Genomic DNA, 17,765 nt, shown 5'->3' with positions numbered 1-17,765 from the left:
CCATCAATGTATCTGAAAGGGCAAATATATCAGCAGCAAGATGCTATGATGTCTACTCTCTTGCCATTAATCTAAACTTTAAGAAACTTTAAGGTGTCTCAGGGTTCAGGCTATGGGCTCCTGTGAGCTCCTTGAGACAAATCCAATAGGTATAGCTGGTGCCAAATACATAAAATTGAATTGAAAAACACGGGTCAGGGACTAGCAGACCCCAGGTACCTTACAACTATAACCTGATTCCATGCCACATCAAAACCATTCAGGTGCCCTGAACAGCGTGTTCAGCCAGTGTCTTTGTAAACGTATTGACACAAACGAATCAACTGGCTGGAGGATGGTCTGATCTGCATGGCCGGGGCGGCATGCTACATCATCATTGGGCCACTGGGGCTTTCCCTTGTGAACTAACAGCTAGCCTCTCGTTTAAAGTAGCCGCCAGCCTGAACTGAAGCACTCTGGCGACAGATGCATTAGTCCAATTACATTAACAAAGAGCACCGCACCCTACTGAGAGCCTGGTAACGATGGGAAGAAATGAGGGATGGGGGTGGTGGGGTGCTCAGAACAAACGAGTGCAAAGGGGAAGTGATGTCTTTAACGTGGAAACACTGCTCAGCATTATTTCAATCGCTATTAAAGGACTTCTGGTATTGGTCAATAGTGGTTCCTCTATTTATTGAATCTGTTCAAGGAACAAAAAGCTACATCTCTGGATGGTAGATACCAAAATGTGAAATGTCCACCTATGAGCAAACACTGAACGGATGGTTAGAGAATTTCAACACAGTGCCAATGTAAAATGAACATTTTGTCTTAGACCAAGCCATGAGTTTGTTTGTTTGTTTGTTTGTTTAATTTAAGGCCATTTAATGGCCAGAGCACTGTGTGTTATAGAAACTTAAATATGTTTCTTAAAATCTATGCTCCAAGCCAGTAACCGCAGCCAATCAACATGGTACTTCAGATGACCATGTCATTTGATTAACTGCACAGTGCACTTGGGTGTTTATCTGTAATTCCTCAAAATTAATTTGAAGATGATACCAAAAGTAGCTGCACATTCAAAAGTGACAACTAGCTGCGTAGCTCTGCTTTTATAACCAAGCTTGTCAGTCAGTTTACTGTCACCCAAGATATTTGATGTTCCTTCCCATCACTGAAATGCCTCAAAATCCCATCCACCACATCTTGTTTTTCTTCTGGAGACAGCTGCCCATGGTGCTTGAAATTGAGACTGAACAGGTAGCAGTTGATGTATACCTTTGGGGTGACATATTTTAAGGCAACTGCTTAACAATTTGTAGCCAGCAGGAAGCCACTAGTCACTGAGAGCGCAGACTGTTTTGGAGGGGGAGACTGATGCGGTCTCTAAATGAGTGGGCAAGGCTGCAGGCTCAGCAAAAGCAGTGGGGACGACAGATGAGAGAAGCTCAACTGGCTAAACACACCAGAAAGATCAAACCCATAAAGATTTGTGCTCTTCAAAGTCTCTGCTTTTGGCTCCTACAACTGTAAGGCCAAGTTTATTTCTGTCAAACTGAATGACTGCATTGCTGTGTAAAGCTGGATAGCTGGAAGCCTTCAGAGGAAACTTTTCCTCTCGTACGGCAACTTAGCCTTAATGGACAACTGATATCAGTCAGTTGCAATTACAGCTGAGTGACAGATTGGGAAGGTTGACCGTAGATGGTAAAGCAGACATTCCCTCTCTGAAATCTGATGACAATTTTTTCACTACGCAAACGCAGGGCTACTGAGAGGACCTGCTGAAGCCGCAATCCCATCGTTGATCTGGTCCTTGGGAGTTCACTGACGATAAGTCATGGCCGAGGGACAGCACAAACTCAAGGCCCTTCTAGGCCCTGTGTGTGTGTGTGTGTGTGTGTGTGTGTGTGTGTGTGTGTGTGCTTACAAAGGAGTGCCCAAGGAGAGTCCCGCACACACCCAGGAGGTATTATGGGTCACAGTGGGACCTTTTAGCGGCTCTGCATTCACCGTTACTGTCCCCGAGAGCCCAATAACCACACACCCACACCTTGTGTCTCAGACACAAACACAGACAGACACATGACCCAAGGGGCTCCTTTACCAGCTTTTCTAATCAAAAACAAGATACTCTCTGTTTTAAATCAATAGTGATAATGCTTCAGCTTAGACAAGAGAATAACAAAAACAAATCTAGAAGGCAAAGTAGTTTGGTTGGTACTCTCCTGAGGAAAGCAGCTGGAGTTGGGACCACTTAAATGCTTATGTAAACACAACTTTGGAAAAGGGAAACATCTACTGTGGAACAAGTTTCCGTTAAACATAATAGGGCATTTCAAGGTAGCGTGCTCAAGCCAACAGACATTTTTACCCACCCATTTCTACAGTGTTCTTCTATGTGCTTGAAATGATGTAATGATAGACTCACTGAAATTGGTTGAAATGGCATTCATGTTTGTTCAAAACTATAGACGTGAGAGCCTGACTGTACTTATGTGAATCACTTATCAGTATGACCACTAATTTCTGTGTTACAGGGCAGTAGCACAAGGACTGAAATGGTATCAGCCAAACAAACCTCATATGGGACTACAACCACCACCAAATCCAAAGCCTTCATACACATCTCGCATGGACAGGCAGTTATTTTTAAGGACCATGACAATGTGCTGAGCCACATGCCATTCTCCACATTCCCCAAAACATCTGCTGTACTTCCACACTATTGCCCTCTGTCAGCACACCCACGTCTGTGGAGTGGATGCTGGCCGTAGTGACAGACATCTGCAGCGCACCTGTGCTGGACCAGAAGAACCAGGTGTAGGACCCGGGCTGGGCTGAGCCAGGCTGAGCTGGGTTGGGTTGGGTTGGGCTGGGCTCGGGAGGGGAGGCTTGCTCACTCACCATCTGTCTCTGGGAGCACTGCTCAGTAAATCCTACCGATGCAGAGAGGGCCCTGGAGTAAAAGCGAGCAGCGGGGAGTAGGGAAGCAGGGAGATGGGGCTCTGGTGGCTGATTCATGCCGGTTTTATTGGCGCAGATGAGACGCAGTTGAAGGATTTACCATCACCCTCCATCAGGCAGCAGCGCATAGCGTTTAGGGGAGGGGTGGGGAAAACACTGGTGCAAAGTGCCCGAGAATGTGTTTGTGTAGACAGTATGAATCTTCACTGGCTACTCAATGCGTTTCGCATGTTACCATGTTGTACAGTGCAAACAGATCTCTTCCTGTCCTTACTGCTTTTCTCTGCATTCGCAGCTCCTTAACAGAACAGGTCATGGTTGTGACTGTGTGTATAGACTGTGCTTTGAAAGCATTTGGTAACGACACATAATGCCTGTGTATAGGACGTGTGTCTGTCTGAGCTTTGAAAGAATTAAAATGAGCCTGTGTCTGTGTGTGTGTGACTTTGTTAAGGACACATACTGCCTGTGTACAGGATGTGTGTGTGTGAATGGAGTGTGTGTGAACACGCTTCTGCCCCGTTTCTCAGGCAGTGGCACTCGCTGCATTGCTGCTGCTGCTGCAGCTGCAATCATTAAAGTGTTCATCAGCACAGACCTAATTCCCTCCCCTGTGTAAATTGTCCAGGAGTTCACACATGGGCCGTCTGCTCTTATTCCCCTCCCTCCCTCCACCCACTTTTCTCCCTCTCTCCCTTTCTCTCTCCATCTCCTGACAGCATCACACTTTCAAGGATTTATATGGGCCAATCTTCATTCCAGCTATAGCACATTAAGTCATTCACAAAAAAAAGAAAAGAAAAAGATCATGTGGAATACTGCCAGCCTCTCTATGCCTCCTGCACAAGATTGTGGCTGTTTATTTCAGGATTACAACAGGGAATTTCATTCTTTGTGCATCTCTGCCAGCCATTTCACTTGTTTTCTAGGGAAGACTATTGCAGGGAGACCCATATGTGGGAAACAGCCAGAGGGACATGGGGCTTGGCAGCGGGGCTTTGCCATGGTGGCACTGGGTGAGTACCTGGCTGCCCTACTGTCCAAAAAACCAGGCATCTGCTTCAATTCATATTCATAAGAGGCTAGGGCAGCCAAACTCTCTGCAGCATCCCCAAAATGTCTGCTCTGGGGACGGACAGCAAGTCAGCAGACCCTGTGCCATTTAGCAGGGGATCTGTGAACGGCCGGACAGCTAGGCGGACAGGTCTTCTCTGGCCATCTGGTACCTGATACCTCTGCTATGTTGTCTGACCCGTTTGGATTCACATCCTACCTATAATCCCATATTCTTACACTGGGGCTACTACGGGCGTGGAGCAGAGGCGTTCCGTTCACGAAGACTGGTCTGATTTCTTTGAATATGCACAGTGGTCTCATGTGTGGTTCAGTCAGTTCCATTGATTATTAGTGGAAACTAATTGTTGCAGCATACGCTCTGTGAACAGAGCCCTTCAGATGCACTCCTGGTGTAACCCAGAGGATACAGCACATTACACAGATGCTCACTCGCTCACTCACTATCCTCCAGGCAAAATAAAAAAAGAGTTTGGAGTGGTTCTGTTTCCTACAAATAGGAAAGCCTTTAAGCTACAGTCAGATATTTCCCTCAGCAGCACAGGTGTTGAAAGCTGATGTCTGTGTGCACAGTAGTGATGCTTACGTCCTACTTCAATGGGACTCAGCTTCCAATCAAATCGAGGTCTTTACTATAAAAAGCAAGCGGTAAATCATGGAGTTCCTCTTCGGTTTCGCTGCTGCATGCAAAGCAGAATTCAGATCAACAATGAGCGCTTGCTGAGAAAAGGGCTGTCAATCTCATTTAGGGGGAAACCTACTGCAGTGGGCAAATTTCAGGGATAAATCCATCCTGCTGGATAATAAATCCAACAGACAGCGCTAATGTTTCCTCACAGAGGGGCAGGTTTTTGAGGTGCCTCATATTGGACCTTCGGTGTCTGCGCAATACAGCAGAAGAAATTGGATTGGGTCACATGACCAAGTCATTGAGATTTGCTGCCTTGCTGTGGTGAACCCACCACCCTACCCCCCAGCCTCTCTCTTTCAGGAAAGATGGATTGACTGCGTCGTCAGGTGGATGCTAGCATTCTTCTTGTACAAGACACACTCTTAAAAATGACAACTGCGCTGAGTTATAGGTGGTAAGCGTGCCTAAAATTCCATTGAAAAATGATCAAATAAATAAATAACGATACAAGCGCCCTTTAGAAAGCCTTCGTGGACTGCGGTGCCATCCAGGCGTCGACTGAGCGTAATGTGTGAATTGGATACTTGATCAGCTTGTCTGAGGTGGTGGCAGGCAGGTGTGGGGAGTGCTACAGCAGGACGCACTGTCACAGCTCATTCCGCCAAGCAGCCATGAAGCCATTAGCCTGCTGCAGCCAGAGGGGCTGCCGACTACACACACACACACACACCGCAAAACAGGATATTACCAACACAGCCACACACACAGACAGACAAAACACAGAGGTTGGGGCATTACACACACACACACACACACACACACACACACACACACACACACACACACACACACAAATCAGAGCCTTGCCCGTTTATAAACAGACCAACTCTGATACTCATTTTATAGACCAGCTTCGGCAGACAAACTCATTACAGCAGTAGCCTGAACAACACCACACAAACTAAACACTACAAACATACAGACTGACAATTATAGTCATCGTAGCCTAGCCCTTGCACACAAACACATGGATCATAACCTGGCCAATGCATGCACTACAAAAGCCTCCTCATCTTCGTCAATGTCTGGATACTGTACAACATGAGAACAGCTAAGACTTAAAGCCACTCAGGACTCCAAGACATTCATTAAATAGACGATCTCTAATTGATAATCAAACCAACATCAAAATGGTGAATCAATGCTAAGCTCATCATGTCAGTAAATCTGAGCATCCCTGATAGGAGATAACAATCTTTGCTGCAAAGCTAATGCTTCCTTTATTAAGAGTTTTTGAACTTGGCTACTTCCTGAAGTCCTCTTCAAACAATCACATTAGTGTGCTGAAGTAGTGTAACATGGTCCTGATGCAGGACCATGCATTCAGCCTGAAAAACAACAACAACAATTGATGGATTGCCATCAAGCATCTTCTGTTTCTAAACCCCCGTCCGCCTTGCTGGTGCAGGGGGACTGCAGCCAGCTCATCAGAAAGGCTGCTTGTGGCTGATAGGCTGGGCTCTGAGAGGGGCCGCGCCGCTCTCCGCTGCTCTGCTCTGCTATGCGCTGGGGAGAGATTTATGCTCCTGCTTCAGAGAACTGACAGCATGAAGGAAGAAGGAAGGGAGGAGTGGAGCAAGATGGAGGATGGATGTGATGGAAGAGAGGGAAAGAGAGAGAGAACAGGGGGGAGAGAGAGAGAGAGAAAGGGATAGGGAGAGAGTGAGAGAGAGATGTAGTGAGGAAAGCGAGAGAGCGAGGGAGGAAATGTATGGATAGAGAAGGAGTGGAAGACTGAAAAGAGGAGAGACACGGAGAGGGAGAAACTGACGAGAGCTGGAGAGAGAAGGCAAAGGAGGGCATGTCAACAAATGAGTTAGGAATAGTACGGAGTAAAAGGGAGTAAAGGGGATTAAGTCACCAAATAGAAAAAAAACAGGTGATAAGTGATAAGCCTGAATGGAGAAAAGCTGCCAGAGGAAAAACAAGGAGCGGTCAACAGTATAAGGTAGAAAGAAACAGAGAGAGGAAAAAAAGAGAGCATGAGTGTGTGTGTGTGGGTATGTGTGTGTGTGTGTGTGTGTGTGTGTGTGTGTATATGTGTGTATGAGAGAGAGACAGAGAGTGCCAGATAGAGGGGCTGCAGTGAGTCCCCTGCTGCTGCTGCTGTGCTCCATCTGCTGCCCTGAGAGCCCAACTCGTCTGCCCTCTCTCCCATGCCCTCATCCTTCTGCTCTGCTCTTCTCTCGTCCGCTCACTACTTCACCAGCAGCGCCTCTCCTCCACTACCCTCACCTCTCTCCTCCTCTTCACTCACTCAGGGAGGGCACAGGGAACAAGTTAACCTCATTTTAGAAAAGTCACACTGGACTAGTTCACAAGCCCAACCCAGGACCACCTCCTCCCTGGGATAAAAAAAGACCAGCTGTGTGTCGTCTCCCCTCCCTCACTGGGAGCTTTTCTCCTACTTTCCTTTTTTAAAAGCACCAATCCACTGCTTGTTTCCTATGTCCTGTTACTATGCACTTAAAACATGCAATCACATGATGAGCAGATCAGTGCTCAGATCAGTAACTCTGAACGGGAATATCCTCTGATGGTTAACTTCACTACGGTCAGCATTCATGCATTAAAAATGATCTGGACAGATTATTTAAAGAATAGTTTTGGGTGATTATTTCCTTAGCAGAGCTCTCTTGAAGTAACAAATGGCCCTGAGCGATTGTTATACAACTCCAACCCTGATTTTTTTCGTGCCTCTACCTAGGATCATTCATCTATTCATTATGTTGGCTGATGGAGAAGAACAAAGTACAACATACAAAGTATGATTTCAAATATGGAAAGAAAACAAATCCCTGTTCCTTATTTAAATATACCAGTGCCCTAAGTCTCAACAGCTTCAAAGGCTACACTTTGATGTCCCTAGCAGGCACCGAGACAAAGGACCCTTTCCCTGTGTCATGGAGATCTACCCCTCCAACGGCTCCATTTGGGGTGGCAGACTAGCTTGTGGATGAAAAGTGCTCTTTGACATTGCACCCTCTCTCTCCTCTCTGGCCATCTCGGCTGCTTGGCTCAGAGGCTGGGTAGGGACGTGCTGAGCAGGGCCTGCGAGCTGGCTAATGGAACAGCGCAGGACATTGGCACGGACACACGCAGGCTCTGGCATTCTGCTGGAGCACTCATTCCATAGCACAGCAGACACCATGATGGGCCAGCTTCATGATGTGTGTGTGTGTGTGTGTGTGTGTGTGTGTGTGTGTGTGTGTGTGTGTGAGTGTGAGTGTGAGAGAGAGAGAGAGAGAGAGAGAAATATAGAAAGAGAGAGAGAGAGAGACACACACAATGTTGCTTCGCCTCCATGGGACGGCCGTGATTGTTTCATAAGGCATTGTGTTTGCCTGCTCGGCCATGTGAGTCAGTATGTTGTTATCTCCAAAGCCACACATGTGGCAGCTTTTTGTACTGAGCAGAGGCTGCAGGGCCGATTTGGCTCTTTGGCAGTGGATGGTCAGATGGTCCATCAATAGTTATACAACTACATCAAATCAACACAGAATTCTGAACTAATGAAATACATGGTTCTCTTGGTTTGTTGTACATAAAAAAAAAAACTGAAGAAAAAAAAATCCATTTGGCATCTGACAACTCTCTCCTCAAAAAAACTCTAGAGTGAGAAGGATGTCTCAGAAACAGGTTCTGCAGTGAGGTCATGCGGTAATGTAAGACCCCACTGTGCTGCCATCACACAGCGATTTGAAGGGTGAAGGTGATATCTAACGTGACGGTGTTAGCTGGGCAGATCTGATCCGGTGAGCATCCAGATCAGTCCTTTGACAGTTTCAATCTCTTGTCAAAAGCCAACATCTCTGGAAAAAGCCCCTGACACACACAGTAACACACTTGAAGAGACAAGCGAGGCATCCGTGTAAAAGTGGACGTGTGGATCAGAGCATGATCAGAGTCTTCAGAGGAACAGCACAGTCAGGCTGCTGTTTGCGAAGCCGCTGACGGATGAAAAGAAATGCAGTCAGCACAACCCAGACTAGGGGCCGCACAAATGAGAAAAACAGCAAAGTGGACCCCCCAGGGGAACCAATTGCAGGTAACTGTTAAATGAAAAGGAATCGCCTCCATCAACAAAACAGTGTATCTAAAAGGTTTACAGACAATCACTAATGACCAAAGAATAGGGTGATTACCATTTAAAATGGCTCAAATCCATCTGAATTCTCAAAATGCAATTACTTAGGGGAGATCTATGGTCATTTGCATTTGCAAGTCATTGTAAATAGCGCACATAGTTGATGTGGCATGTAGAGCCGTGTACTTGATCATACTTAGGCTCAGAGGGTTAAGTGGTGGGTCCTGGTTTGCATCAGGTTCACATTGAACTTGCCTTCACTGAGACCAATTGGAGCCAAGTGATCGATTTAGTTCTCATCTGGCCTCAATCGGTATTTTGGTGATGGAGAACAGGGGTACTGCAACGGGCCAATCCAACCACACCCTGATTCTGCAGTAAGACAGAGAGGGTATGCCCCTCACTCCACGCCGCGCGACGCGACGCGCCTTACGCCGCGCCGCCTTGCGCGACGACGCACGCACACTTCCTGCCTCCTCTCCCCGTTCGTTGTGATGACATTAGCATATCCAAGGCCTCGGGCGGAGAGCCAGCTACAGGATGAGCATTCTTGCAGTCAGTACTGCCAAGGCTCAGGAGACTCCTTCTCCATATGGCCGCCAAGGCGAGCCATGACGGGCATCCGCTCACTGGCTGCCCTGCCCGCAACCTTTACGAAAGCACAGCTTCGCCACACACTCTCTGCCACTTCCAAATCATTCACCGGAGGCTCTATGAGCTTACAGTATCTTCCTAATGTACTGTATGCTTTTTTTGCAGTCTCCCATACTGCTTACTTATATACATTTTATCCCAATCACTAACAAATCATTTCAAAATGTCTTTTTAATGGGGTGCAACATTATACAGAGTTATGCAAAGCTAGTGGGCGCTTTGCTCTAGTCACACACTTTTAGCTAAAAGCCTGAAAATAGCTAAAAGCCTGAAAAGGCTGATAACGCCATGCTGTCACATGAACAGAAATGTGACCACGAACCAGGACTCCAACCCCGTCCAAGCCTAAGAGAGGTACTTAAAAATAGGCTTAATGTGATAATGCTTTGAATCTTCAGACATTATTTGCTTTTGGACTTAAAAACAAAGTTAAATCAGACTACTACAAGTCTGAAGTGAAGGCAGGCGGAAGACAAATGAACTTTCAGAGAGTGTTTGGCTGGGATGGTTTCTCAGCTCTCCTTCTGTACATGATGGCGGTCACGTGATGCTCCTCACTCCATATGTTTATGGATTCCCAATGAGTGAAACCTTCTATTGCTAAAATAAGAACACCATTATTTGGAAGTGGTTGTTATGATTACAACTCACCAATTAAACTATGTCTTTCTTTGCCAGGCAATGTTGTATCAATCTCACATTTATCATTGTTGTTCTCAGAGAGTGTGTGTGGAGTGTGGAAGAGAGAGAGACAGAGACAGAGAGCACATGAGGCAACTAGCTCAACGGGGAATACAAACACATTCAAAGTCTCTCTCCAGGGGGAACAAAATGTCAGCTGCTGTGCGTCCCTGGGCTTCCCTGGACAGAGACACACACACACACAGTGGTGTTGTCCACGCAAAATATTCCACCATTATAATGCGGTCTGAAATATGAGGAGAGCTGATAGTGATTCATTGAGTCATTCTCCTAAATAAATAAATACAGTTGTGGTGAGGGCTAACCGTGAGGCACATAGAGGCTGCGGTGATGACAAACCAAAGGGATCCGAAATGCACATTATGCATTAGGAGAGCTCTGTGTGTGTGGGTGTGTCTCACCACTGCAGTTTTGGGTTTGAACCTGGGCTGACTGATTGTCAGGCGACGGTGCTCCCTGCTCCCCTGTTCTAGCTGTATGCACATTATACAAGTCTAACGTTCCTCAGCAGGATCTTTCCCTCACCACCAAGCCCACCCCCAAACAAACAAACAAACATACTGACTCACACAAAGAAAAGAGACGAAACATAAACTCCCCAGAACTGTCTAATAACAAGGACTCCATAAATTAACTGTCTAATGTTTACAAGCAGAGCAAGACCTTATTTTCCAGAGGCATGGAAAAGTATATTTCTACACATCCACATTAAGTTCCCACTCCCATCATTCCCAACAGTCTCTTAGCACACATCTCCACTATGCTCCCCTCCTACAAGTCAGATATAGAGGGGATCAGTGAGGGATAGGTCCATCACTCCGGTACATGCAGGACAGTAGACCTACTGGACACACCCTCTGTGGAACTAATCCTGGTCAATCCCGTTTCTCATCTTGACTGACCACCAGCTTTCAATGAAGCCCATTCAGCACTCAAAAAAACCCCCAATCTAATTATCACCGTATGGTCCCAAAGACCAGTTGAGAAAGAGAATGATTGACAGTGGTGATCTAGCCAAACGTCCCTGGACTAGATGAGGTCCTTCTGGAGTCTTTCTGTCTGACCATCAGGGCCAGAATTTCCTGGGAAGATTGTGGTTTTGTGCAGGCAGAGCTTGTGTCTTTAGGGGAAACTGTACTATCCTTTCCTCGACTTGATGGGTGGAGAAGAGCGAAGGGTGTGCCATTAAATAAGCACTCCGTGCGGTTGTCTCCGATCTTTTACATTCTGCCCTTCATTTCAGCAACTGGGAAATAATGGAATAGACACTCCCAGAGTGCTCTCTCTCTCGGTCTTCTCTCTCTCTCTCTCTCTCAGTTGGAATTGGCAACTGATGCATCCAGTGCTTAATGGCTTTAAATGGATGGCGTTGGCGTCCATTACTGTTTGCACTTGCATGGGCTGGGTTACTAATATCACAGACGGCTTCCTCTGAGTCAGACATGAGATGGGACGAGAGGAGACGATAGGAGACAATGATGTATCTGAAGGGTGGAGTCTTTCGACTTCTCAACACCTTACATGATTTTAAACACACACAGGAGGGGGGTCTGCCAGTGGAACAGTTGTGCAGCTGATGTGTGTGTGTGTGTGTGTGTGTGTGTGTGTGTGTGTGTGTGTGTGTGTGTGTGTGTGTGTGTGTAGGGGGATGCTTGCTGAGGGATGAAGAAGCATTGCGTTAGCTCCATGGAGAGGGATGGGAACGGAAACAGCTGAGCTGGGAACAACGCAAAGTGTGTCAGCAACAACACAGCTGGTGAAGGTGGGTAAGCCTGGAAAGGGGTCTCGCTGAGAGGACCGCATCAGGGCCTCACGCACAGCAGGTGTGAAGGGGAGGGTGATGAGACAGAATGGATAACAGAAGAGAAAAAAGATAAAGGCTGTGGGGGACAAGGATACTGGAATCAGGGAGGGTGGAATGGAAACATATGTGAGGGGAAATTGGTGGGGGGGGAGAGAGAGAAGCAAAGAAAAAGAAAGTGAAAAGGAAAAAAGTAAAGTGAGGCAGGAATGACAAAGAAACAACAGGGGAGGGTGAGTAAGTGAGAGAAATGGAGGGAGCATGCAGCGCGCTGACCGAAAACAAAGCAGGCTGCCGGCCAGTTCTACCACACTCTACTGCAGAGAGAGAGAGAGAGAGAGAGCAAGCAAAGAGTGAGAGGAAGAGAGAGAGAGAGAGGTGCCTACTGAGCTTCTGCCGGATTAATTAACAAACACAGGCCACACGGCTGGCGGCTCAGGCTAGTCTCCCAGCATCCCCCTTCCCTCCACTCCGCCCCGAGTGGCGGCTAATTGGAGGGAGAGGCTTTACTGGAAATCCATGAGTATTAGACCAAAGCACCACTTCAGCCAACTCAGGCCAGGGCTGAGTAGAGACCCAACCAATGGAGCCCAATGGTAAAAGAAAGCGGGAATTTAACTCTCAAAGGAAGGAGAGAAGCCAAATAAGTCCCACAGAGGAAATACTATGGGACGTTCAACTCACTGCGAAGGTCAAGATGAGCGACAAGTAGTGTTCACTCACAGATAGGAAACAATGGGATGGGGGGGGGAAATCCTTTCCAAGAGCTAGATGGCCTGACGTGATGATTTTCAAAGTCATCTGAAATGATCTAAGTACTTTTTTTCAGTAAAAGAGAAAGGAAAAGAGAGAGAGAGAGATAGATAGAGAGAGAGAGAGAGAGAGAGAGAGAGAGAGAGAGAGAACTTTCCTCTTGAGAGCTTGAAGCCAGTTCAGTTGAGCGATATATTGAAATACTTTCATTCACATTAACTCTTAGTCACAAAATATTATTTCCATCAATCATGTTAGCAGGACTTATTTCCCTCTAAGGTATAAGTGTGCGTTTGTGTTTATGTAAGAGACAGAGAACGAGAAAGAGAGATCAATATCGATAGTGAGAGCGAGAGACAGATAGAGAGATAGAGAGGAAGCAAGAGAAGGACAGTGTGAATATATGTCTGTATCTGTGAGATGCTGAGAAGTCCATTTCCTCGCCTCCTCTGACAGATAAACTCCAGCCTTGGGAGGAAAACAAGCGGTTGACAGTAGAGCCGATGGACTGCCGCACCAACCCTGCCAATCAACCGCACTCTCTCGTGCATGACACCTCACCCTCCTGCGGCAACCCTGCTACACAACACCACACATTCAAATTCCAGGCCGTTTCCCCTGCTCAGCACATCCTGTGTAATCTATATGGTGATGAATAGCACCTCAAACACACACACACACACACACGAGCTGACGTGCGATGACTGGGCGGATATCAGTAATCTATCATGTCACGGGTGGGGGTGTGATCAGGTAACGTCTCTTGCATTGAGAAGGCTGATCTCTCTGGAGAGTAAACGTGTCAACAAGTTTTTTTTTCTCTTTTGTTCAAACCAATGCTGTTATGAGTGTGTGGTTGTGTAAATTCCACTGAGGTATAAAAGGAGTCAAACATTGAAAAAGAGAAACAGAGGCACTGGTGTTCTGATTCTTCCTTCAGAATGACTCCCCTTGTTAAGCGCGTACAAAACATGTCTGTGGGGAATCGGGGTGCCCAGAAGACTTGAGCGTTTCATCACCATGTGGTGTTTAATTGGACATATCACAGAGGGAGGCCGTTCTGCCAGGTGCACAGAGCCTGGTGGCATGAGATGGATGTCGGCATGCCACCTGCATCTCCACAGATGAACCCCAGGAGGCCCAAAACACATGTTTCCTCTGACAATTCACTACAACCCATCAATCCATACTACAGCATATATCCTCAACCCTGAGGAGCAACCTGAGGAGCAAGCCTCTATACAGTTAAGCAATATAGCTTTTATAGTGCGCACAGGCAGCTTTTAAACCTCTGACTGCAAATCCATATCCAAATTTATACAGAGCAAGAACAGAGCATGTGAATTCCCATAACATAGAGCTCCCTCTTCTAGGCAGCGTTCGTCATGCTCTGGAGAAAGGGCCAAGAGAACATGCTGAAGACATAACATCCTGTTTGGGTCTAGTGGAGACAGACAGATGATGGTGGCCATGAGTGAGATCAGCATAGAGATAGAACTCCATAGTTGACCAGCTCTCTACTGTTCCCTACTGTCCACGGAATGTACTGTCCCTTACAACTGCATAATCCTTTAACATGTATGACCTAGCCTCTCATTAACTGGTCGTTTCTAAATTATGTAGCAGATTGATGAGCCTGAACCATGTCAAATGAATGTGTGGTGTGGATGTGTGTGCATCTACGTACTCGTGCCATATCTAATAAATATAAGGCTTTGACCTTTAAGAATTTTACAGCCATTTCTCATTACAGTATGATTTATGGTGTGAAAAATTGCAGATACATGAGTTATGGGTTCCATCTTAATTGAGTTTTGGGACTAAGATAATTGGTTCTGAATTACCCTTGGCCTCAAATGCTCCAAGTATCCCCCCACCCACATTGTTCTAAACAGAACATTAATTCCTAAATTCCCAAAGCTAAAACTTTGGCTGAGATTCTCTTGGGTCCAAAATGAGTCCATCTCAAAATATCGACCATCTGTCCAATGTAGAAAGTGCTTAACCTGCAATTGCTTTTGGAGGGAAACTGCAGGTGCTCCTTTACAATTGCGTTGCCTAGTCGCATTAAATTAACCCTGGTTTCCATTCGCTAGATTGAGATCGGCAAGTATTGCTAATGCTAATAGCTAAACCCAGTCTATCCGGGGAAAAGGAGGGTGAGGTGGTGTATGTGTGTGTGTGTGTGTGTGTGTGTGTGAGGGGGAGGGGGGTCTAGGAGAAGGGAGGGGCTTACTTTCGAAGGTGCTCGTGCTCCTTAAGGAACAGCTCTGTCCTTCTGTTGTTCACTCCTGAACCACTCTTGTATGTCCTGCAGGGGGAACACAAGAAAGACGGCACATTAGATATTAGAGACGCCACATAGATAGTTTGAGGAAAACAATTTCTCCTTTACTGAAATGCTTGGGCAGGCTGAGAAAGCAAGCAGCTTTATGAGAGCCCCTGTGCAGTCACTCAGAATAAAATTAGCAGCAGTCTCATTCCATTAAAGGCATCTCTCTCTCACGCACACACAAACAAACACACAAAAACGCACACACATACAAATAAACACTGTACAGAAGGGATAAAGTGCCAAGTCATCCATTATAAACGGCTCCGTCCGGTAAAATAGTAATACAGTGAGCAACTCTTTTGGAGGCAAGGAGTGGGACAAGGCTAGGGACTTAGTGCTGCTGTGCTTGCCTGACTGCTTTGCCTTGTGCTCTCTGTGGGCAGAGATGTGTGTGCATGTGTGTGTGTGTGTGGGGTTGGGCCCACCACAGAAAAGCATTTCCCTGTGAATAATGAATGAGTGCCGCGATGGGAAGAGCTCAGCCCTTCCGCAGGAGTTAATCAGGGGGACGTCAGACGAAGGCAACCCCCCACCTCGCTTCCCAGCACCTTCATCAGAGAACAGCACCCACACAATGGACAGGCGTGTATTACATACCAGATTTAATATCATCTAGATGTTCAAATCTGTGTGTGCATTTATTTATGTGTGTGTGTGTGAATCAATTGTATGCACTGCTGTGTGTGTGTGTGTGTGTAAGAGAGAGTGTGAGAGAGTGTGCGTGTGTGTGTATGTGTGTGAGAGAGAGAGAGAGAGAGAGAGAGAGTGTGTTTGTGTGTGTGTGTGTGTGTGTGTGTGTGTGTGTGTGAGAGAGAGAGAGAGAGAGAGAGAGAAATGAGTGTGTATGCACGCACATGTATTTGTTCACTTTGTCCGGAGAGGGGAAGCTTGCCTGCCTGGGTCCCAGGTCTATTCAGCCATCAGGAGGCTCTAAACTGAAACGACAGCTGACCTACTCATCCCAACCACCCTTCCAAAGGGCACAGCTCTGCGTCACCTGCGGGGGGTCCGGGCAGCGCTGCAGAGTGGCATTCGCAGGTGCGGAACATGCGCCGCTGTGATCTGTCAGCCTCCTTTAGGAACAGCAGGAGAGGCAGGCATCGTGCCTGAGGAAGCCTGGGGGCATCGTGTGGAGGCGTGACCACAAATCGCCTCCGCATCGGAACAGGAGCCATGCAGGCTGCAGGTAACGGGGGAGGACGGATGAGGTTGAACTTACAAGCAGGGATGCTTCAGCAATGAAGCGACATCGAGACTTACCACCAGAATAAGAAAAGTGTACTACTGACACCTAGTGGTGACAGAGCAGAATGATTGTGGTAAAGGTCTGTCTGCATTTCTATATGAATTTTTCTAGGAAGCCTTGGGGCAATGCTTTTGGTCAAACGCTAGTTTAGATCAAATGCTGTTTAATTAAGGGCAAAAACAACAGGGAGAAAAACTTCCACTTAAAATACAGCATTTTATAATTCATTACTGGCAAAGAAATAAGGCTAGCAAAAAGAACATGGCCTTGTGATTACTAGTTAAACTAAACTTGGCTATAGATGTCCTTCACAAGAAAATAATTACCACTCATTGTACAATAAACAACATTATAATTCTAGAGGTATGAGCAATCATCCTCTTCTACCCAAAACTTTTGAGCCTTAATACAACCCACCGGTAAAACCTTGCTACATACACTAACACTATCGGTCAAGTTCTAGAACACTGAAGAGTTCTTTAAATTTTATGAGCTTAAATGCAATGTATGACCTGTATTGGTGAAAAGAACCAGAGCACTGCCGGAGATTTATATTTAAAGTTTAGGTTAGCAAAAACTGAGAAAAAAAGTTTCAGAATATCACAAATGGGCCCTCAGGAAATAGCTAGTAGGTTACAACTTAAGAGATGTTCTTCAGGCAATTAAAGTAAGGGTCATTCCACGTCAATTCAACCAGGGCCCACGCACTTAAGGGTAATAATGTTCATTGTTTTTTGTGAGAGTGTTTCTACTTATCTCAGTAAGGAAAATAAGTCAAGAGCCTATGTTGAGTACAAATATGTCTTCTGAAGGCTTAAACAGAGCCCAGCCAAAAACTCCAATAAAATTTGTATCAACTTTGAGGGACAGCTATGACCATGCAGGATTATCCAGACCAAACGTGACGATTTTGCTACATACTATTCCTATTTATGTACCAGCATGCAAAATTTGAGCCTCCTACATGGTTTAGTTCTTGCGCTGTGGGCTTGTAAAACTGGCTGTATCTTGGAAAGTATTGATCTTACATAAGAGTAATTTTACAGTGTGTCTCCTGGGTAACATACAGTAGGTACACCTGGTAATTTTTTCTGAATTTTTTGAGACCTAACTGCGTGGGCCCTGGTTGAACTGACGTGGAATGACCCGTAAGGTTAAAAAAAAAGCAGCCCAACGTGTCCCAACTTCTGATTATTACTTAGAACCCCTCTGACTGTTTCTCTTAAAGCAGAGTTGCCACAGACAAGTAGTACCGTACAAGTAGTGCTTGGACAAAATTGCACTGAGTTAAGTTGTAAATTCCAGTGAATATGGCAAGAAAACGGCAATTAAATGAAATGAGACAGAGCATTATTACCCTTAAAAGTTTGGTAGGCTTTTCCTTTAGAGCAATTAGTGTTTTTCCACCATTTCAGAAAATGTGTTGCATTTTAACTTGTGGAATGTGCTGCTATTGTTTCATGCCATAAAGAC

The 17,765-nt window shown here is 46.1% G+C and overlaps 1 protein-coding gene across 2 annotated transcripts in view; it reads right to left on the bottom strand.

Moving 5' to 3' along the window:
• Positions 1-17,765, bottom strand: part of gosr1 (golgi SNAP receptor complex member 1) — a 33,164-nt gene that overhangs the window by 9,328 nt on the left and 6,071 nt on the right. For both annotated transcript variants that reach the window (XM_048265520.1, XM_048265521.1), the window contains one exon: positions 14,948-15,022. In XM_048265520.1, coding sequence (XP_048121477.1) covers positions 14,948-15,022 — 75 coding nt within the window. The remainder of the gene's footprint in view (positions 1-14,947; positions 15,023-17,765) is intronic.

This window comes from Alosa alosa, chromosome 15, assembly GCF_017589495.1.
Source record: "Alosa alosa isolate M-15738 ecotype Scorff River chromosome 15, AALO_Geno_1.1, whole genome shotgun sequence".
Taxonomy (NCBI): domain Eukaryota; kingdom Metazoa; phylum Chordata; class Actinopteri; order Clupeiformes; family Clupeidae; genus Alosa; species Alosa alosa.
The sequence above is the reverse complement of the archived record's forward strand: the minus strand, read 5'-3'. Positions and strand labels throughout refer to the sequence as shown.